This window comes from Chrysemys picta, chromosome 2 (assembly GCF_011386835.1).
Source record: "Chrysemys picta bellii isolate R12L10 chromosome 2, ASM1138683v2, whole genome shotgun sequence".
In the NCBI taxonomy this organism is placed as follows: domain Eukaryota; kingdom Metazoa; phylum Chordata; order Testudines; family Emydidae; genus Chrysemys; species Chrysemys picta.
Window position 1 is genome coordinate 81,867,835 of NC_088792.1, and position 18,336 is coordinate 81,886,170.

At 37.5% G+C, this 18,336-nt stretch overlaps 1 protein-coding gene across 10 annotated transcripts in view; it reads left to right on the forward strand.

Moving 5' to 3' along the window:
- Positions 1–18,336, forward strand: part of ATP2C1 (ATPase secretory pathway Ca2+ transporting 1) — a 126,346-nt gene that overhangs the window by 70,739 nt on the left and 37,271 nt on the right. For all 10 annotated transcript variants that reach the window (XM_065583607.1, XM_065583611.1, XM_042841358.2 and 7 more), the window contains 8 exons: positions 647–682; positions 2,700–2,761; positions 3,458–3,566; positions 10,695–10,850; positions 13,001–13,069; positions 16,080–16,155; positions 16,758–16,824; positions 18,155–18,279. In XM_065583607.1, coding sequence (XP_065439679.1) covers positions 647–682; positions 2,700–2,761; positions 3,458–3,566; positions 10,695–10,850; positions 13,001–13,069; positions 16,080–16,155; positions 16,758–16,824; positions 18,155–18,279 — 700 coding nt within the window. The remainder of the gene's footprint in view (positions 1–646; positions 683–2,699; positions 2,762–3,457; positions 3,567–10,694; positions 10,851–13,000; positions 13,070–16,079; positions 16,156–16,757; positions 16,825–18,154; positions 18,280–18,336) is intronic.

Below are 18,336 nucleotides of genomic sequence, written 5' to 3' on the forward strand. Positions count from 1 at the left end.
ATACTTCTGGAGAGTAACCATGCTATGGAGGGGTGTAGAACATATACATTTCACACTAAAATACACAATGCTTTGTTTACAAAAGTATACTAATATCTCAAAAGGGAGGCTTAAATATATTCCTTAGAGTAATTAAATAGCATTTCTGGTTGCAAAGCTGTAAGTATCTTGGTTGGTTCTTTTTTCCAGTAGTTATAGTACATAACTCCAGCACTTCTGTAATCATCTCTTCATTCATATAGATATAGGTATAAGTGAAAAGAACATGACCAGTATACCAGTTGGATTATGTACCTCTCAGGTACCTTTGTGTACATCTGCCTGTTGCCACCTTTTAGAAATGTAGTGCAAACAGCAATTTTTTTCTAAATGCTGAATCTCCTTGTTCAAAACATGTATCTGCCATGTGTTTGAAATTCACATTGAAATTGTTTCTCTGTAAGCCAATTGCATGAAGGTTTTAGATGTTCCCCAACATAATGATAAAACTGGTATAAGTTGCCCTGTTTTTTTAAATAATGGATCTGTTTCAGGTAGTATAGCTTTACGTGTACTGGCAAATATAACTAAGCTAGAGCTAATATGACTGTTTACTCTACCTGATATTTGGAATTTCAAAAAATGAACTGCTTTTATTTCTGTTCAGGCAATACTCATTGTTGTTACCGTTGCCTTTGTTCAGGTAAGAACTCTATTTTGCTAACTTAAATCACATTAGTACTTCATATAAATTCTTCTATGTAAGCAATTGCTGTAGTTTTCCTAGAGATATTGCACAATTGTGAATGGCAGAGAAGATTGTCCATGCTTAATTTTTTTCATAACAAGCGTAGATCTATAAACAAACCACTTTAATCAGTGTAATTATAGTTAGAGTGGTACACTTACACAGGAATAGCTGTGTCCACGCTATGGGGGTTGTACTGCTTTAACTACATTGGCAAAAAATCACAACACTAATGGATATAGCAGTACAAAAAATAGACTTTTGACTACATAGTTTTTCTTTATTTTTTGAGTGACCACAATAGGTTTGTCTTAACAGACTGCTTAACTCCCAAGTATGGACTTCCCTGGCTGTTTCAGTGCAAGTTTGTTTTTCACTGAGCAGATACCATACTGATTCAGACACTTTATTCTCAATTTATGCGGACATCATGTGCAGAGCAGTCTTCGTTTTTTTTAATCTTGAAAAAGTTGACTGGGAAAAAATCATACTTCACAAAGTGTATTTCTCATTGAAAGTTACGTACAAAATACAAACTTGAGTTTTTGAAGCATCTGATCTTCAAAAATGTAAACTGTCTATTATTGTAATGATAGAAAATGGACTAGTTTTCAACACTGTAATTCAAACACAAGAGTAGTTCCAAAAATAGCATCTGAGCTGAGAACCATCATGAAAAATTTCAACTCAAAGTTTTTCAGTTTAAACCACTGAAAACAGTCCTTTCATTGTAAACTCATATCTCAGTAGTAATTTAATCTTGCTGGAAGCATTGCTCTAATAAGAGCAAAGTACTAAAGGATAAAGGAAGGAACCTACAGGATTCTTTAGCAATATATTACGATTGTGAGCTTGTCAAGGCTTGCAGTATATTTTTGTCTTTTACTTCTGGGAGAATTCTGTGCCTAAAAATTCTGAGACAAAAAATTAAAAATTCTGTAAAATTCTGCATATTTTATTTGTCAAAATAATACAATATAACCACACCAGTTTCAATTATTTTGGTAACTTTTGAAAAAGGTGACCACTATTCAGCATTTCCTGAACATGAGAAAGTTAAGTTACAAATACTTGGTAGCCAATACCCTGCATTCCAGTTATAATCCTGGTTGGCTACTTTGGGAAGTACTTGATTCTGTTTGTCCTGATGTTTTGACTGCTTAATAAACATTTTATTTGCCCTCAGTCTTTCTCTTTTATTTATTTATTTATTTTTAAATGGGTAATTGTGCCACTCTGGCACAGGAAAAAAGCGAGAAGGCACATAGCTTTTCCTAGCTGAGGATTCCCTTACTGTCATTTACAATAATACTCCTTTACACCCCTCTGGCAATGTAAAGGAGTCTTAAAACTTTTACATTTTATACTGCTGGGGGAATTGACTAAGAATGGAACATTAACAACTATGAGGGCAGGTTGCTACATTTTTGCTCTGCCTCAGGGGACAGAGCCTGCCTCATGCTTACCTCCAAACAGCCCAAAGCCCTACCCCTCCACTCCTGGCGAGGCACAATAGCAAGTGAGGGGGCAGAGTCTCTATCGCTCCTTTGCACGCACACCCATTCTCCTCCCCGCCCCCATTCACCACTGTGACTTACACTCTGCTAGCTGCTCTGGGTGCTTGAACAGACTCCCCAGGCTGCCAGGGAAGGAGCTCGTATTCCCCTCAGATTTTTGTTTCCCAATTTTTTTTTTCTGCGGGGGATCAAAGAAATCTGCAGACTATATGAATTCTACGCCCCCTGCAGTAGTGCAGAATCCCCCCAGGAGTAGTCCTTTGCAACACCTAGCATCTCTGGGCCTGATTGGGTTCTCTGAGTACTACCTTTAATACATAAGGCTGGCTTAAGTAGTAGGTACAGTTTTTTTATAGAAAACAAAAAACCTGTTGACTAGTAATTTTTTTCTCACATTATTTGTGGTCAGTTTCAAAGGCTTTCTCTCCTCTAATTGCATCTTTATTTCACTGCAGGAGTACCGCTCAGAAAAATCTCTCGAAGAGCTTAGTAAACTTGTACCTCCCGAATGCCACTGGTATGGCACCTTCTACTGTTTCAGACTTAAATTTAAGTGACAAAGCTGGTTAAGCATTAAACTTAATCTGCTATGAATGTAAAGGCACTTCAGGGGAAAAGCTTACTGTAATTTACATAACCCTATGATTCCGCATTAGCATGTCAAATTGTTACACTATTATAGAGCATGTTAAAGGAAAAGCTTTCCAACTATAAGGATAGTTAAGCATTGGAATAGGCTCCCAAGGAAGGCTGTGGAATCCTCATGATTGGAAGTTTTTAAAGAACACATTGGACAAACACCTGTCAGGAATGGTGTAAGTTGGATTCAGGGGGCTGGACTTGATGACCCCTCGATGTCCTTTCCAGCCTTACATTTCTATAATTCAATGGATCTGACCTTAAAAATAGTGAATTTTTAAAGCTTTTTAACTTGAGCATAAAATATCACCATGTTTCAAGACACTTAGAATAGTGCAAATCAGGATACGTTTCACACCATAGTAATACAAGGATAATCTTGTTCTCAGTGTCATTGTTTGAAACTAAAGTCTTTGGTTGCAATGTAGAGCTAATCTACTTAAAATCAGTTTTTTATCCTGCCTGTAGTACTATGTAATAGGGATTTCTGCCCCAAACAAAATGCAGGGAAGTAATTCTTAAATTGATAATGCACTTCCACTTTTGATTGACTATATATTTGTGTTCTCCACAGTGTACGTGAAGGTAGGGTGGAACACACACTTGCCAGAGACTTGGTTCCAGGTGATACAGTCTGCCTGTCAGTGGGAGACAAAGTCCCTGCTGATCTACGCTTGTTTGAGGTATGTGTTTAGAAAATTGTCTTTTAAAATTGGTTTGGTTTGGAGGGGGAAGGAGGCAGGAGGGACAGGAAAGGTAAATGAAAACTTCTATACAGGAACAAAGATTATTATAGTCTAGTGGCTAAAATACTTGGTTATAGAGAATGCTAGTGTTTTGCTTCCAAGATTTAGATTTTTGGGCAGTGTGTGATACACATACATATAGGTGGCTACTAATTTTCCTGTAATATTTGTGGAGCAATTGGGAGGAACTGATTCTAAAGACCCTTTCAATTTTTACTCCAATTTACTGACTTAATTTATTAGTCAGTTAAGTACTTTCCCTAAATACATGAAATACAGCAGGCTGTGAAATGATCACTTTGTTTTGCCAGTCTGAATCATCAACCCTCTATCTGGCAGTTGTCTGCAGCTGATTTTGATTTTTTGTTGACTCTTTCCTTATATTAATCTTATTGGATATAACTTAAATGTTCCAATTTGTTCATAATTCTATATTTAAGACATTATAGATGCTTATGTAGTTGTGCCATTCTATTTTATATCCTTTGCCTCAGAAATGGAATATATAAAATTGTCTAGTTTACTAAATATCTGACTTCTAACATGAGTATGAGTACCAGTGTCTAGGTGTTAGCAATAACACTGATCATATACACCTCTACCCCGATATAACACTGTCCTCGGGAGCCTAAAAATCTTATTGTGTTATAGGTGAAACCGCGTTATATTGAACTTGCTTTGATCTGCCAGAGTGCGCAGTCCTGCCCCCCTGGAGCGCTGCTTTACTGCGTTATATCTGAATTCGTGTTATATCGGGTTGCGTTATATCGGGGTAGAGGTGTATATAAATCCTCCAAACACAGCAAAAAGTGGGAATATATATTTATTTTGCTTTCTGTGATCCTTACTTCCCTTGAAGCTGAAAGTTTTATGTTCTTAATATTGGTCTCCTCTGTGATGTTAGGCATTTTCAGGGCTCTCACATTAATATTTTCAGGACTCTTGTTGAATTGATTGGAAAAGTCTTGGAAGCACTTGCTGTTTGTTAATGCAGGTTTTTCTATGCAGTGTCCCAACTAGTTCCCTTTTGAGACTTTTTTTGGAAAAACTAATAACTATATTTGATACTAATCTACAATGCACTTTTTCATTGCTCCTGTCTTATATCTGTCATTAGCTCCCTCTGACACTATCAAGCCATGGCTGCTTTTGCGTTCCTAATGCTCTGTTATGCAGCATCTCTGTCCTAATGCTCTGTTATGCAGCATCATTTTCTACAGAAGTGACATAAAAATATTTGTGTTTTGTTTTTGTTATACACTTGCATTGCTTTTGTTGTCTCACTCATAAAATTTACAGCATGTTGTGGTAATGCTACTTGTCACAGCACCTTTTCTGTCCTCCGTCTTGAAGGTGCAACCATACATAGCAATAGGCCGGATCAGTGCTTACCACATTGAGCTTCATAATTACTGATGCTCTTATTTTGCAATGGTTTTCAAATTACAGCCATTCTCCTCCATCTACCATTATAACACCTTAACCCTCTCTCTTTCCAACATGGTTGTGGGGTTGTGTGTATATGTATGTCCTCTCCCGATTCCTACTTGATGGGTTCTAAATGTCCCTTCTTAGAAACTTGAAGGCCAATTTAGGTTTTTTGTGGGATGGCTGAGGAGGTTAGTTTATATCCTGACGGTACACTTGACTTGGACTCTAGTTCTGAACTGTATCTTTTATGTTCCTGATGTGGCAGAGTATAGTAGTTATGCTCAGTTAGCATAGGTACAAAGGCATGATGGCTGTAAGCTACTATAGGTATTGCCTGTTCCAGCAGTGCTAAGGGGTTGGATGGGAAAGGGGAGCCTTGTAGGATCAAGTCTACATCTCTCACTCATCTTTTGGTCTGTGTATGGAGAACTCCAGGGAGAAGCACCAAGAGAAGTCAGAGGAAAACAACTAGATTAAAACTTTTGAATTTTGTACAAAGTTGAGAATTTTTTCTTTAGATTCAGTGATATCTGTGTTTAAGCATTTCCATTTTAAAGGGTCTCTTCAAATACTTCTAACTTTATCAAACTTCTAATTTTGGGCTGAGATTTTGTTCCTCATTTTCATTCTGAAAGCAAAATTTTTGGCTATTTTGCACATGAAAAGTTAAGCCCTTTGGGTTTTTGATTTTTTTTTTGTAAGTTTTTTACCATTCTAGTGCTTACGCAATTTGAGGTGGAAAATTGAAATTTGATAAGAACCCCTAGGTAAGACCCTTCAATGGTTTTGTGAAAATCTGTTCTGACTGGGCTACGGTAAAGGATATTAAAATATGAATTTGCCATGTGCACTGGTTTTTATTATGACTTTACTAGTTTCCCAATGTTCCATTGGCATAGAGCATGTGTGGATAAGAAAACTGTATGGGGGTGAGGGGAGGCTAGGAAATTCCAAACAATCTTTCAAAGAGCATAAAGATTTCAAAGTGAAGACTCAAAACCAGTGAATGTCCAAGATAAGGTTAACCATGTCAACTTAAGTCTGCCCCCTCTTCTGTATCTGTCCCTGTTTGATCTTCAGTTATGTTATCACAGATTTTTTTTCCCCCTTATGAGACCCCCCTGCCTCATTTTTCATTCAGGTTGAACAGTGAATGAAATAAGGTTACATTGTGAATGAGGCAGAGGTCCTGCAGAAAATGTGAAGATGTAACTAAAGGCTGTGGGCCAGATTCTGTGCTGTCCAGAAGTGCTGTACCTAGTAGGGAAGAGCAAAAGTGATTTTGGGTTATCTGTGCTCTTGGGATTCTGGGTCACTGAAGGGACCAAAATGGAGAATTTAGGCATCCATATTGGCTGCCCTAAGGAATAGCAGCTTCCCGAGGGCTACCTGTGGCCTGCAGCACAAGCTAGAATGGCTGTAGCTGTGTGCAGTGCAGGTTTGGATCTTTCCACCCCGACTCTGTATCCCTACTCTGAGGCTTTTGAGGTGCTTAGAATCTCCTATGGAAACTCAATGCAGTGCCTGTGCCACAGGTATTAGTCTACAAGAAACTGTGGGAGACTTACAGCCCATTTTCACTGCTGAGGTCGCAAGATGGAGGCAGCAAGGTGCAGAATCCCTGTTTTCTAGACACATGCTCTTGTGTGCTAACGGTCTGTCAGATGTCCTAGGGTCTAAAATTGGGCTGAAATATCCAAAGGAATCATGATTAGAGGCAGACCATGTAGAAAAGATTAGATTTATTGCCCTTTGTACAGATCACCCACCAACTAGGTCCTCCAAAAACAATTAAGTTTGTAAGTATACTATTCATCATGCTTAGGATAAAGTGAGAAATGCACTGTTTGGTTTTTTTTTTTAGTGCATGTTGGTTTGACAGCTTCCAAAAATAATTAGCAGGTGGGTAAATTACATGATCTGGGTAGTTGAATCCCAGATGGTGTCTGGCTGGATTCCAATTTAGGAAATATCTTCTTAATTGGTATCAGCATTATGGATTTTACAAGTGTGTAAATCCAAGCTATCTGAATTTCTGTTGAATAGGAAGAAACACTTAACCGATTCTCTTCAATTTCCTTAAAAATGAAATGGACAACTTTAACAGCCTGCAGACATTGTCAAAGGTGGTTTGCTGTTTGTTTTCTTTGCATGCACTCATGTATATTCACACATACTAAAATATTACATCTCTCTTTAGAGGGATTGTAGACTGCTTCTGATCTGCTATATTCCGTTACGTAGAAAATGGAAACATAACTACAGCAGTGTGTACTTTACTGCATTGGTTTTAAATCATTTGTTTCGTCTAGCTTCTGTGTCTGAAACTTGGTGTTAGATTCTTTATTCTCTATCAAGACGGTCATTTTTTTCCTAGCTGCCTTGAACCAATGGAAGTAATTTACTGTTAAGCTTCATAAGCTATTTCTGGAGAAACAAAAGACTACATTTATTTGCATTGCATGACAATTTTTTAAAAAAAGCTTTGCAAATACTTGGAGTGTAAATAGTTTAAAAGCATATTCTTGAGAGTTCCAATATTCCTACCATGATCTTTTAACAGAGGTTGCAGTTGTACATGAACATGTTGAGGTAAGGGCTTTTTGGGATATGATCAAATCTGCTTGACCTTAATGACCTCCCTTACATGTATTTAGATCTCATTGAGAATGAGGCTTATTTTATTAGATGCTTAAGGCTTCCACTAAAGGTATTCATATGTATGAGTTTATTCTTAGCCCTTTGTGTCTACAGGATTTGACTTGTTTCATTTATAAAAGGCATTGCATTGTTTGTATCTTAGTAGACCTTTTTCTTGTCTTGTGCTTTTTTAGGTTGGTTTGTGATGAGCAGAGAAATGAAGTTTAATCCAATTTGTTTATTACTTGACTATTGGCAGATCCTCTCTTATAGAAGAGAATTCTAGCTAGTCTCCTAGGTCTGTATGGGCCTATGCTTTCACTTCTGTTCTTAATCAGTGATGGATGTGTGTTTTTCTTTATAAAAATAAAACAAAAAAAACACAGTAACTGGTTATTTTACTGTTTAAAACCCTGGGAAAACTCACTTTGAGGACACATCAGTGTTCATCTGCAGAGCAAAGTAGGCCAGTATAAAAATGTGTGGGATTTGAAGATGCAATGTAAACATGTAGTCGACTTCATAATATCTTAGCGTTATTAGAGAAACCTCTGCGAAGGTGTGAATGCTTCAAGAGGTTTCTTTGATGCCCTGGGATTTAAAGACCAAATTAAATGAAAAGCCCACAGTAAGAATCCACATTAGATGAATGTTGCTTTGCAACTTATTTGTAGGGAAGTGACAAACACAAGTGATCTAATATATTAGAAGGGTCCTAGAACAAAATACATAGTTTCTTGCTTGATCATATATGTACATACATGGACATAGATAATTGTTATAGTTTTCTTTTTATTTATAGTTATTCAAATGAAATTGTTTGCTTTGACAAAACTCAATAAGTTTAGCCTGAATGAGGAATATAGCTTTAGTGAACTACCTGTTTTTTAGGTGATTGGAATTGAGTAGGTTTTAGAATACTAGTCAGAGGGGGAGTAGGAATAGGACAGTTGGAAAAACGAATGTTTGTTTAAATATTCTGAAACAAACTTCTAAATCTTCAGTCTAATCTTCTAGTTGATGACTATTTTAGTAAACTGCAGAAATTAGAGTTAAGCAGTGTTTGTACTTTAAAGCATTTCATGTATAAGGAAAAAGGAAAAATCTTTACTGAACTAACTCCCACAGCATATGCTGAAAATCTTATTTTTCTAAAACATGAAATTTGAAACTTCTTCCAACCTTTCTAATCTCTATATACTAATGAGCTATCCATGTATTCTGCTAATCCTCTCCGAAATCAGAATGTAACCCTGACAAATTAAAATATTGCATATTACAATTCAGGCTTCAGACAAAATATCTCTTGGGAGTGATTATTTAGATGTTTCAAAGTCTCTCTCTTTTTTTTTTTTTTTTTTTTTTTTAAAGCTGAACAAGGAGACCAAAGTAATTTGTTTTTTAATTCCATAGATTTGTGGTACTGTACTGTTTACATAAAAAGTAGCACTTTCTGTAGCTGTTCAATCATAATCAATAAAAATCTATGTAGAATTGAAAGATTAATTGCAGTTTTTGACCAGTGTCCCTTTTCCTTTATTGATACAGCACCAGCATTTTAAAAATGGGCACTGCCCTGGTAACTATTTGAGAGAATAGCAGGAAATAGAAGGGGTATGGCTGATCACAAAGCGCTTTAGTAAAGGTACTATCCTTTTTTAATGTTAACTACATTATTTTTATTTAGTGATCTATATTCATCTTGCTGTCCAGCACTGATAAAGAATACCCAGTACATCAAAAATAAAATGTTGCCTTTTTAAAAAAATCTGGAAATACCTGAACTGCTGTGATCTACCACAGCGTTAGTCCAATTGGTCCATCTTTACTTTTTGAAAGACATCCTTTCGAAGAGATTAAGTATTTTAGTGATGGATCTTCCCATCTGTCCTTAAACTTTTTTTTTTCCCTTCAGGTAGCTGGCTAAAAGTGTAGATTGATTAGATTACAATTAAATGGTGTTCCCTATTTAATCAACATCCCTTTACAGAGTGATTACATTCAGGAGAAGACTAGAGTAGTCCCTTGTGATTGACTTCTGGCTCATTCAAGAGGCCAAAATAACTCCCATTAAAGACCATGGGAAAGACTTTAAGGGGAGTGGGATTTGACCCCAAGACCATTTTAGGTGATATATTTTAAGTCTTCTATTTTTTGTTTTGCACTACTTTTATTTCTTTACCCCATGTCTTAACCTGTCTTATTTTTCTTAATACTAATTCTTCCTCTTTCTGCCAGACTCATTCCTGGGCGGTTCTGCTGATTAAGGGAATCTAGATTAAAGAAACACATTTTCATCTATGCAATCATATCTCCTGAACAACAAGGCCGCCTTGACTATTGGCAGGGAATGGTGGTTTTTTTTCTTTTCTTTTTTTTCCCCCCCCAAGAATTTAAGTGTGAACAAGCACTTTAGGGAACAGGATTCTTGTTAGGAGTTGCCGAAGAATGAAGCTAAGAATTGTGTCATAGGTGAGAGTGAAAGGATGCAGCGGTGCATATGTACTTGCAATCCTAATTAACCCTTTTGGTCAGTGGTTGAATGGTCACAATAGCAGCCCTTCTTCGGGTGGATCTATAGAGAAATTAGGGTTTTGGGATCCCGTTGGTGGTGGTTTTAATAAAGGCAAGTGAATTGCATCCTCACTTATAGTCAGTACTGTTTTTTCCAAGCCATTAGGGTATCTTTCTTGTTCTTCTCAAGCTTTCCTTTGGTTTAATACCCAAAGACTTTTGCATTTATTGAACTGGAGGATATAGCCTGTACAACAGCTTGTTCATTTAGTTAGTTTTCAACTCACTTCATTGATTATAAGAGCATGCTTAGTTAACGTGTATAATTTCCTAACACACATGCAATACATTTTGTTGCTAAGAAGGGAATCTGAGGGAGAATTTAACAACTGTCTCAGCATTCTGAATACTTTGAAAAACTCAATACTGTACAGATGGACATGAAGTTTTTTACTTAGTCAGTATGTTTTGTTCCCAAAGGCTGTGGATCTTTCTATTGATGAATCTAGTCTGACAGGCGAGACTGCTCCGTGCTCTAAATCGACTGCTCCTCAGCCAGCTGCTACCAATGGAGACCTCACCTCCAGAAGCAATATTGCTTTCATGGGTACACTGGTTAGATGTGGAAAGGCAAAGGTAATATCATATTGATAGAGAAGAATGTACTGCATGTCTTAATTATTTCTAAGCTGCCAGATCTACTTTAAAGTTCATCCATCTGTTGACAATGTAGCTTAATAGCTGTACAATATTTACATTTTTCTTAGACCAATATTTAAAATGCGTGACCTTTTGCTATTAATATAGAAATGTTTAACTACCTGATGTACTATAGCAGAACTTTTTTTTTTTTTTTTTTTTTTGTAGCTTACTTCAATTACTTGGTTCCAAGGACCCCTGAGGGGGCTGAAAGTACTAACAGGGGAGTGTGTGTTTGCGGGGGTGGGATTGGCCTATGAACACCACAAGGTCGGCCCATCTACAAAATCCCAGGTCTTTCACTTCTGGGAACCATTCCTTTTAACTGCACTGGAGACCAACCACTGGGGGTGCCAGCAACTAGCTTGGCCATACCCCACCCACACTGCCTGGCATCAAAACTCCTACTGATCCATTCCCTCACATTCAAGAGCCAGATGTCTTCCCTCAGCATCATCCCTGAAAAACTCAGGCCAATTATAACAGGTGTCCCGATGCTCAACCTCTGAACAACCAGTCTTCATGGATATCCTGGTAACCTCATGGTTCACATTCTTCTGGGCCTAATCCACAGGAGTCAGTTCATCAGGTCTCTGTCAAACCACTTTCTGACCAGACCATTCTTATGTCTGGCCACAATTACTTGATCAACCCAACATCCCTTTGAATTCAACCCCTCCAGTTGACTCTAGTGCAGGCCCCAAGATAATTTTTCTCCAAGGTGAATAACCAGGACTTTAGGTGGGTGCTTGTTATTCATTAGTGAATGCAGAAAAGGCATGAGCTGATCCCACAGCATGCCTCTCCTGCTGAACCACTGAATGTGTAAAGATTTAGCCTTGAAACTCAGCTGCAAATCACCTGGCCACCTTCTTGTGGGCCCAGTGCACTATAGAGAGCTGGCAAATCCAAACATTAACCATGTTTTGGATGTGCCCTGGAATCTGAAACAGAGCAGGTTATTTACTTATTGCCTGTCCTAATAACCTCTCCCCTAGGGTGGACATAAACCTTTAACAATTCAATTTCCAGTGCCCGATAGCCTGAACCTTTTGAGCCAAAAACCTGTGATGCTGCTGTGCTCCTGAAAGAATGTGTACCAAAGTTAGCCAGGTGAAGACAAAAGTAGGCAAACACTTTTTACATAACTCCAGCAAACAGCTTCCTCACAAGATATCAATCACCCTTGTACAAGTATCAGGCCTGGCTCCTGATTATATATTGCTAGGAAAGTTCTAACTGCTCTTACGGGACACTGGTATTCATTCACACATTCCCGTAACACCAAGACCCCTTTCTTGTTTTGGTCTGTTTTTGAATACCCTAAGCTCAGTGACGCTGCTCTAGGTGACGGCCATATGTCCAGTAATTCCAATACCTGCTTGGGCCTGTCTGCAGCTGCTTGAGGCAGCTCACTTACTGTGAACGCAGCTGGAATGAGGCTTCACATGGCCCAGACTAGAGTTTAAATTAATGAAAGGGGAGGGTGAGGGAACAATTGACTTTCTCCTCTGCTGGCCAATGAATGGATAGAGCAGTAGTCCCCAAATTGTGAGGCCCCCCTAGGGGGTGCAGAGGAATGTTCAGGGGGGTATGACAGGGTCCAGGCCAGCCCCCATGGGGGGTGGGCAGGGAGCGCCACCTAGCCTTGCTCTGTCCCTGGCCCCCTGCCGCAGCTGAGGGGGGAGGTGCAGACAGATGTAAGAGGGAGCAAGAGGTAAAAAATTTGGGGACCACTGGGGTAGAGCCTCTAGAAGGGAAGGGGCCACCCCTGCATCCCTAGTGAATGCTATCCTTCTTTCTATCAGGGCTGTCCCAATCACTGCTGGTCCTATCAACTTTTTCTATCGGATGAGGCAGATGAGTGGCATTGTATAGATATTATCTGAGAAGTTACTGAATACTTCAGAGTGTATAAAAGCTTTGCAAAATTGCTTATCTGACTTGTCTAGAGCATTGATAAAGCTTAAAAACCAATTCAGTACAGCCAACTAGTCACTGTTTGATCCATAGACTGTAAACAAATTGTCAAGAACCATTAACAGTTTGATATAAAGTCTCAAATTGGAATGAATTTTATTTTGTAGGGGATAGTGATTGGAACTGGAGAAAACTCAGAGTTTGGGGAGGTTTTTAAAATGATGCAAGCAGAAGAAGTAAGTATTAATACTTCAAGCACAGTACACTTTTTGTAAATGTAAATACTTTTCTGCCAAAAATTTTGTTAGTGGAGCTTGTATTGGTATTTTAGCATAGAAATTTGGAAACTAACCTTTTTTCTTATTGGTGTCACTGTCTTTTATTTTTCTTTTCTCCTACACAAGAAGTCTGAACTCAGAGCATGAAAGCAGTAATTAAATTCAGATCAGCAAGCTAATCAAAATTGATGTAAAAATGTGAAGATAATTCAAATAAGATTCTGAACTTGTTAAAGATTCATTTCTATGCTAGAACAGTTCTTAGAAAAATATGTGGAAATTCATTCTCTGGGAATTGTTTCCATTTACATTAAATTGTCCTGATGCTCATCATATAGGAGTTTTATTGGTGTGTCTAAAACATAACTAATTTAACTTGACTAACTGAACACTAACTTTGTTATTTAGAACACATGTAATGGTTTCATAACTTGCTGAACAAAGGTTTTTCCAGAGAAATGACCAAAAATGTCAGATACGGTGATCAGAATTTATTTAATCCCTTTTGGCTAAAGGGTCATTGTCAAGACTGACTGCTACAAAATTTATGTATCTTTAAATTCCTTTTAAAGCAATTTTTCTTCAGAGAAAAATTACTTTCAAAAGTCAGCTTGTCAAAACAAGGGGCTTCAAAAGAGAAACATTAGTGTGTGTGTGTGGTGTTTTTTAAAATCTGGGCAACCTGCCAGAAACACAACAGTGTTTGCAAGGTTTCTCCAGATTAAAGCATTATTGTCCTTGTGGTCTGCTTGCCACTTGGTAGGCCCAGGATATTCATGTGGGGTTGAGGAGGAGGAGGAGGAAATGCCTTGTATTGAAACACACAAACAAAATCCTGTATTCACAAAACTTCAGAAAGGAGTATTTCATAAGTGGTGTTTTTGCACTTATCTCTTTTCTTTCAATTTAGAAAAACAAGCCTCCATACACAGGCTCTGAACACACCCTACCACTTAAAATCACACAATTAAATATATATTTCAATGTAGTGTTACAATTAATTAGCATGTTTCCATATTTGAATGCAAAACAATCAACTACAAATGTTAACCCCCTGCCTCCAACCAAAATAAATGTAGCTAATTATTAAAGTCTAAGTTCTGTAGGTGGAGGAGGAAAAAGCTTGGCTCAATGCACTTGTATAACATTTTAATGAGTAGCTAGCATATGTGCTGGAAAAGAGTTTTGTGAAACAGAAGAAATTGATATCAAACAAGTCAAATCATAAACTACATCTTTAACAAACTATCTCCATATCAAGGAGAAATAAATTCCATAGTGAATAAATGTCTATTAAAATAATGGTGCTTTTTGAAAGTTGGATTTTACCTTGGTCATTTTCTGTACTTTGCTTACCTAAATTCTCTCTGCAGTTTTAATTGGCTATGGTATTCATCACTTCCTTTTCTAAACTGTTGTACAATATTGTTGCTGTCCACTATTTTAAGCAATTAAAACTATTGGGTTTCACTTATGTAATTGAAGTGACCCTAGTGCTTTTTTATGTTTAGTTTGTATGGAAACTATACAAAGTTAACTTCAGAAGGTGTTCCATGCTGTATTGTCTGTATTTTATGACAATTTAGTTAAGACATCAGTTGTAATGGTTCTCAGTTAATGAAATGGTGAAGTCTGTTAATAAATTCTCTCAAAATAGTTCATTTTCTATGACTATTGAGCAAATGGTACTCAAGAATGAGATAGAAGGGTTCTTAAGTTAGTCTGTAATGCATTTATGGGCCCACTTTTTTTTTTTAATCCTCAGAAGTATTTGTCCTTCTTGCAGTCTTCTTATTGCTATATGTTCAGTCAGATATGGGAGAATTAGGAGGATCTACAGTAGGGAGCCTTATTTGGTGCTGCACCAAAATAATGTGATAATTAAGGCAGTTCCCTGTTTGCTGTCAGCAGAGACGTGAGGTTTCGCTCTTCTCTTCCTGATAACAGAACATTTCCTAAATGTCAATTGACACTGCAAAGTTCTCAATTATACCTTGGATATTAGGAAGTCAGAACACCTATCCTTCTACTTCCTGGGCTAGACATGATTGCGTCCCTGAGCTCCCAGATCTAATATTCTGGTTTGTTAAGCGTCTTTGGGGAAAATACTGAATAGTACTTTGATTCATTCCTAACTCCAACACAATGGGAAGTAATCTGAAGTACAAAGTCAACTTGGTTTTTCTCTGTACAGTTGTATCCATAGGATTCTGACTCTTTGCTTTTACTCTAGTTTTTTGAAAGCTTTTCTTACTACTTAATAGAGCATTCAGTATCTGCCATATGTATTTTTCATACTATAGTTTAACTTGTGTTACTGTGTAGATGAGCATCTGGACATCTAATGTAAGTGTCTGCTTTCCTGTCTCCTCCTTTATGGTTTTTTTAACTTGCTTTCTAAAGAAGCTGGTTTTGTATGCAGTTTTCTGTTTTTTTGGCATTAGGTGTTGTGTATCTTTCTATGGAATGACCAGTTCTGAAACTCTTCCAGATGACCAGCAAATCCCCTGGGATATATGGTGGTCTTTCATGACTGATACTTGTTTAGACCTTGGGGGTAAAAAGTCTCACTTGCCCCTCTGTTACCTGGAGCCAGGGAATTTTTAAGAACTACAGGGCTTCAAATCCACTTTGCCTACTTGTAAATACTCAAGATAAAAAACTTGGTACATTCAAAGCACTAGGAAGCTGCTAAAGAATTATCATCTTCACTCTAATGAATTATTCATTGAGGCTTGACTTCTACTTCTCACAAGAATGGAACAGAGCACTAGATTATGCATAGTGCATGGATATTTCTACAACCTGAATGTGGTCCATAATTCTACATTTTGGTGGTGTGAACTTTGACAGTATCCATTACATTTTTAGAAACTTAGTGTCATAATTTGTATTGTAGTATTGCTTTCCTTTTTTGTTTAAACAATAATGATTCAGTTGTCACCCTGAACTCTCACATTTCATCAAGGCTCCAAAGACACCTCTGCAGAAGAGCATGGACCTTTTAGGAAAACAGCTTTCCTTATATTCCTTTGGTATAATAGGTAAGAACATATCTGTATCTGCATTTGAGCTTTTTAGGAACATTCATAATTCATTCCTGCTAGACACTTACGTAGCTGTAAATTAAAAAATGTTGGTCTTGGAAAATTTTGGGATTTAAAAACACTTTACTTTTCTGCTTGCTTTTAATTGTATTGGCCTGTGCTAAGTGGTATGGAATAGCAATTGATTGCTTTCATACTTGTAGATCTTTATTTGTTGCCTATGTCCTTCTGGCTGCTACAGCTCTCCCCCCCCCCCCCCCACTGTCTCATTTTTCTGATGCTTTTCTACTCTAAATCCTCCTTTCTTTTTAGATGGTCATTTGTGCCTCCTTTTTTAGTTCTGAGTCTCAGTGCCAATGCTGTTCAGTGGTTTAGCTGACAGAAATTTTATTTCACTTTTGATGCTGAAGGGAATCGCCATGTTAACAGACCCGCATCACACTGCCTAAGGAAACGAAGCTGTACAATGCACTAAGCGTGGGTTCTAGAGCTGCAATATATAGCACAAATTACAAGTTTACATGTGCTTAATGTTTGATAATCCTGAAGCTTCTACATTGTTTTATATTTAAATACACCCTGCTTTGTTCTGTTCGTAGGTATTATTATGCTGGTTGGCTGGTTGCAAGGAAAGCATATCCTTGATATGTTTACTATTGGTGTGAGGTGAGAATTTCATATCAAAGTGAAAAATATTCTTATTTGAACACTAAAGCAAACACATTGAAAATCAGTTGCCATATGTATTATGGTATGTCTGTAGAATACATGCTGTGCTTTTAAGCCACTTACATTTCAAATAAATGAAAGACTGAATGCCATATAAACTGAAAACAGATATTCTGCTGACATGAGAATGGTCAGTCACTTCCATTTTTATGCTAAAATGGTATGTATACTGTGCTTGACTTATTTAAATCCATAAATCTCTGGCCTAATCTCTAGATGTAGTTGCAAATTAAAATGCAACTAACATCTCTATAAATACTGTAATAGCCAGAAGTTTAGATTCCATATAATATAACCACTAGAACTCAAATTTAAACCCAAAAGAATAAAATTCACTAACTTGGTGGACTCCGGCGAACACTTGAGTAAATAAATGTCTTGCTTTGTGTCCTAAGACTGTCTCACTCCCTCTACCACTCTGAGGGAGGGAAAGTTCCCCAGAAAGAGAGTCCTTCTGCGAAGAATGACCCTTATGTTACGTGTCCCAACAATCTACTCTAGGAAATCTGCCTCAGCATACCAACTTTGGTAGTGCAGAGGAAAAAAGGTGATCTTTTTGGCAAAAGTACTCAAACCATATAGAGCTTTATATGTCAAACCAGCACTTTGAATTGCATCTGTGCGCAACTAGGAAGTGCTAAGTACCCTCTGCACCAGCTGACTTTTTTTCAAACATCCATGTAAGATGCACTTAAATATAGTGTATTGTATCCCAAACTAGAGGTGACAGTGATGGATCATTGGTGCAGCCTGCATTAGAGAGGAAGTTTGACGTTTTCCTAGAGGGATATATATGGAAAAGTTCATGATGTGCTGAATTACCCTTCTTATCTGCTAATTTGATGTGATTTATGCACAATTCAGATTGTATTAGTTAAGATTTGAGGGTCTTAGGTGGGGAGGACACTTTAAAATTGATCTTCCATCCTTATTTTCACACCATTTTGCTTAAGTATCAAAGCACATCTGAGTTCATACATCTGAACAGTGAACTCTGAAATCATGGCATATTGGTTCATCTACACAGGGTGCCACATTTTTCCAGACTAAATGACCTGTGATTAGAGCAAAGTAGCAGCTGTTTTGTGTGTGTGTGTGTGTGTGTGTGTGTGTGTGTGTGTGTGTGTGTGTGTGTGCGTACGCACGCGCGCTGGTTTTTTGTTGGTGTATCCATAAAACACTGTCTCTAAATTGATTGATTATGCTTTTTTTTTAGTCAGTACATTGACTTCTAAGCCAGTGTGTTTTGTTTACATTTTTATTGCAGTTTGGCTGTAGCTGCAATCCCTGAAGGACTACCTATTGTGGTAACAGTGACATTGGCTCTTGGTGTGATGAGAATGGTCAAGAAAAGGGCTATTGTAAAAAAGCTACCTATTGTTGAAACTTTAGGTATGACTAAACCAAATAATAAAGAATATTGTGGTATTAATGTTAGAGTTAACCAAA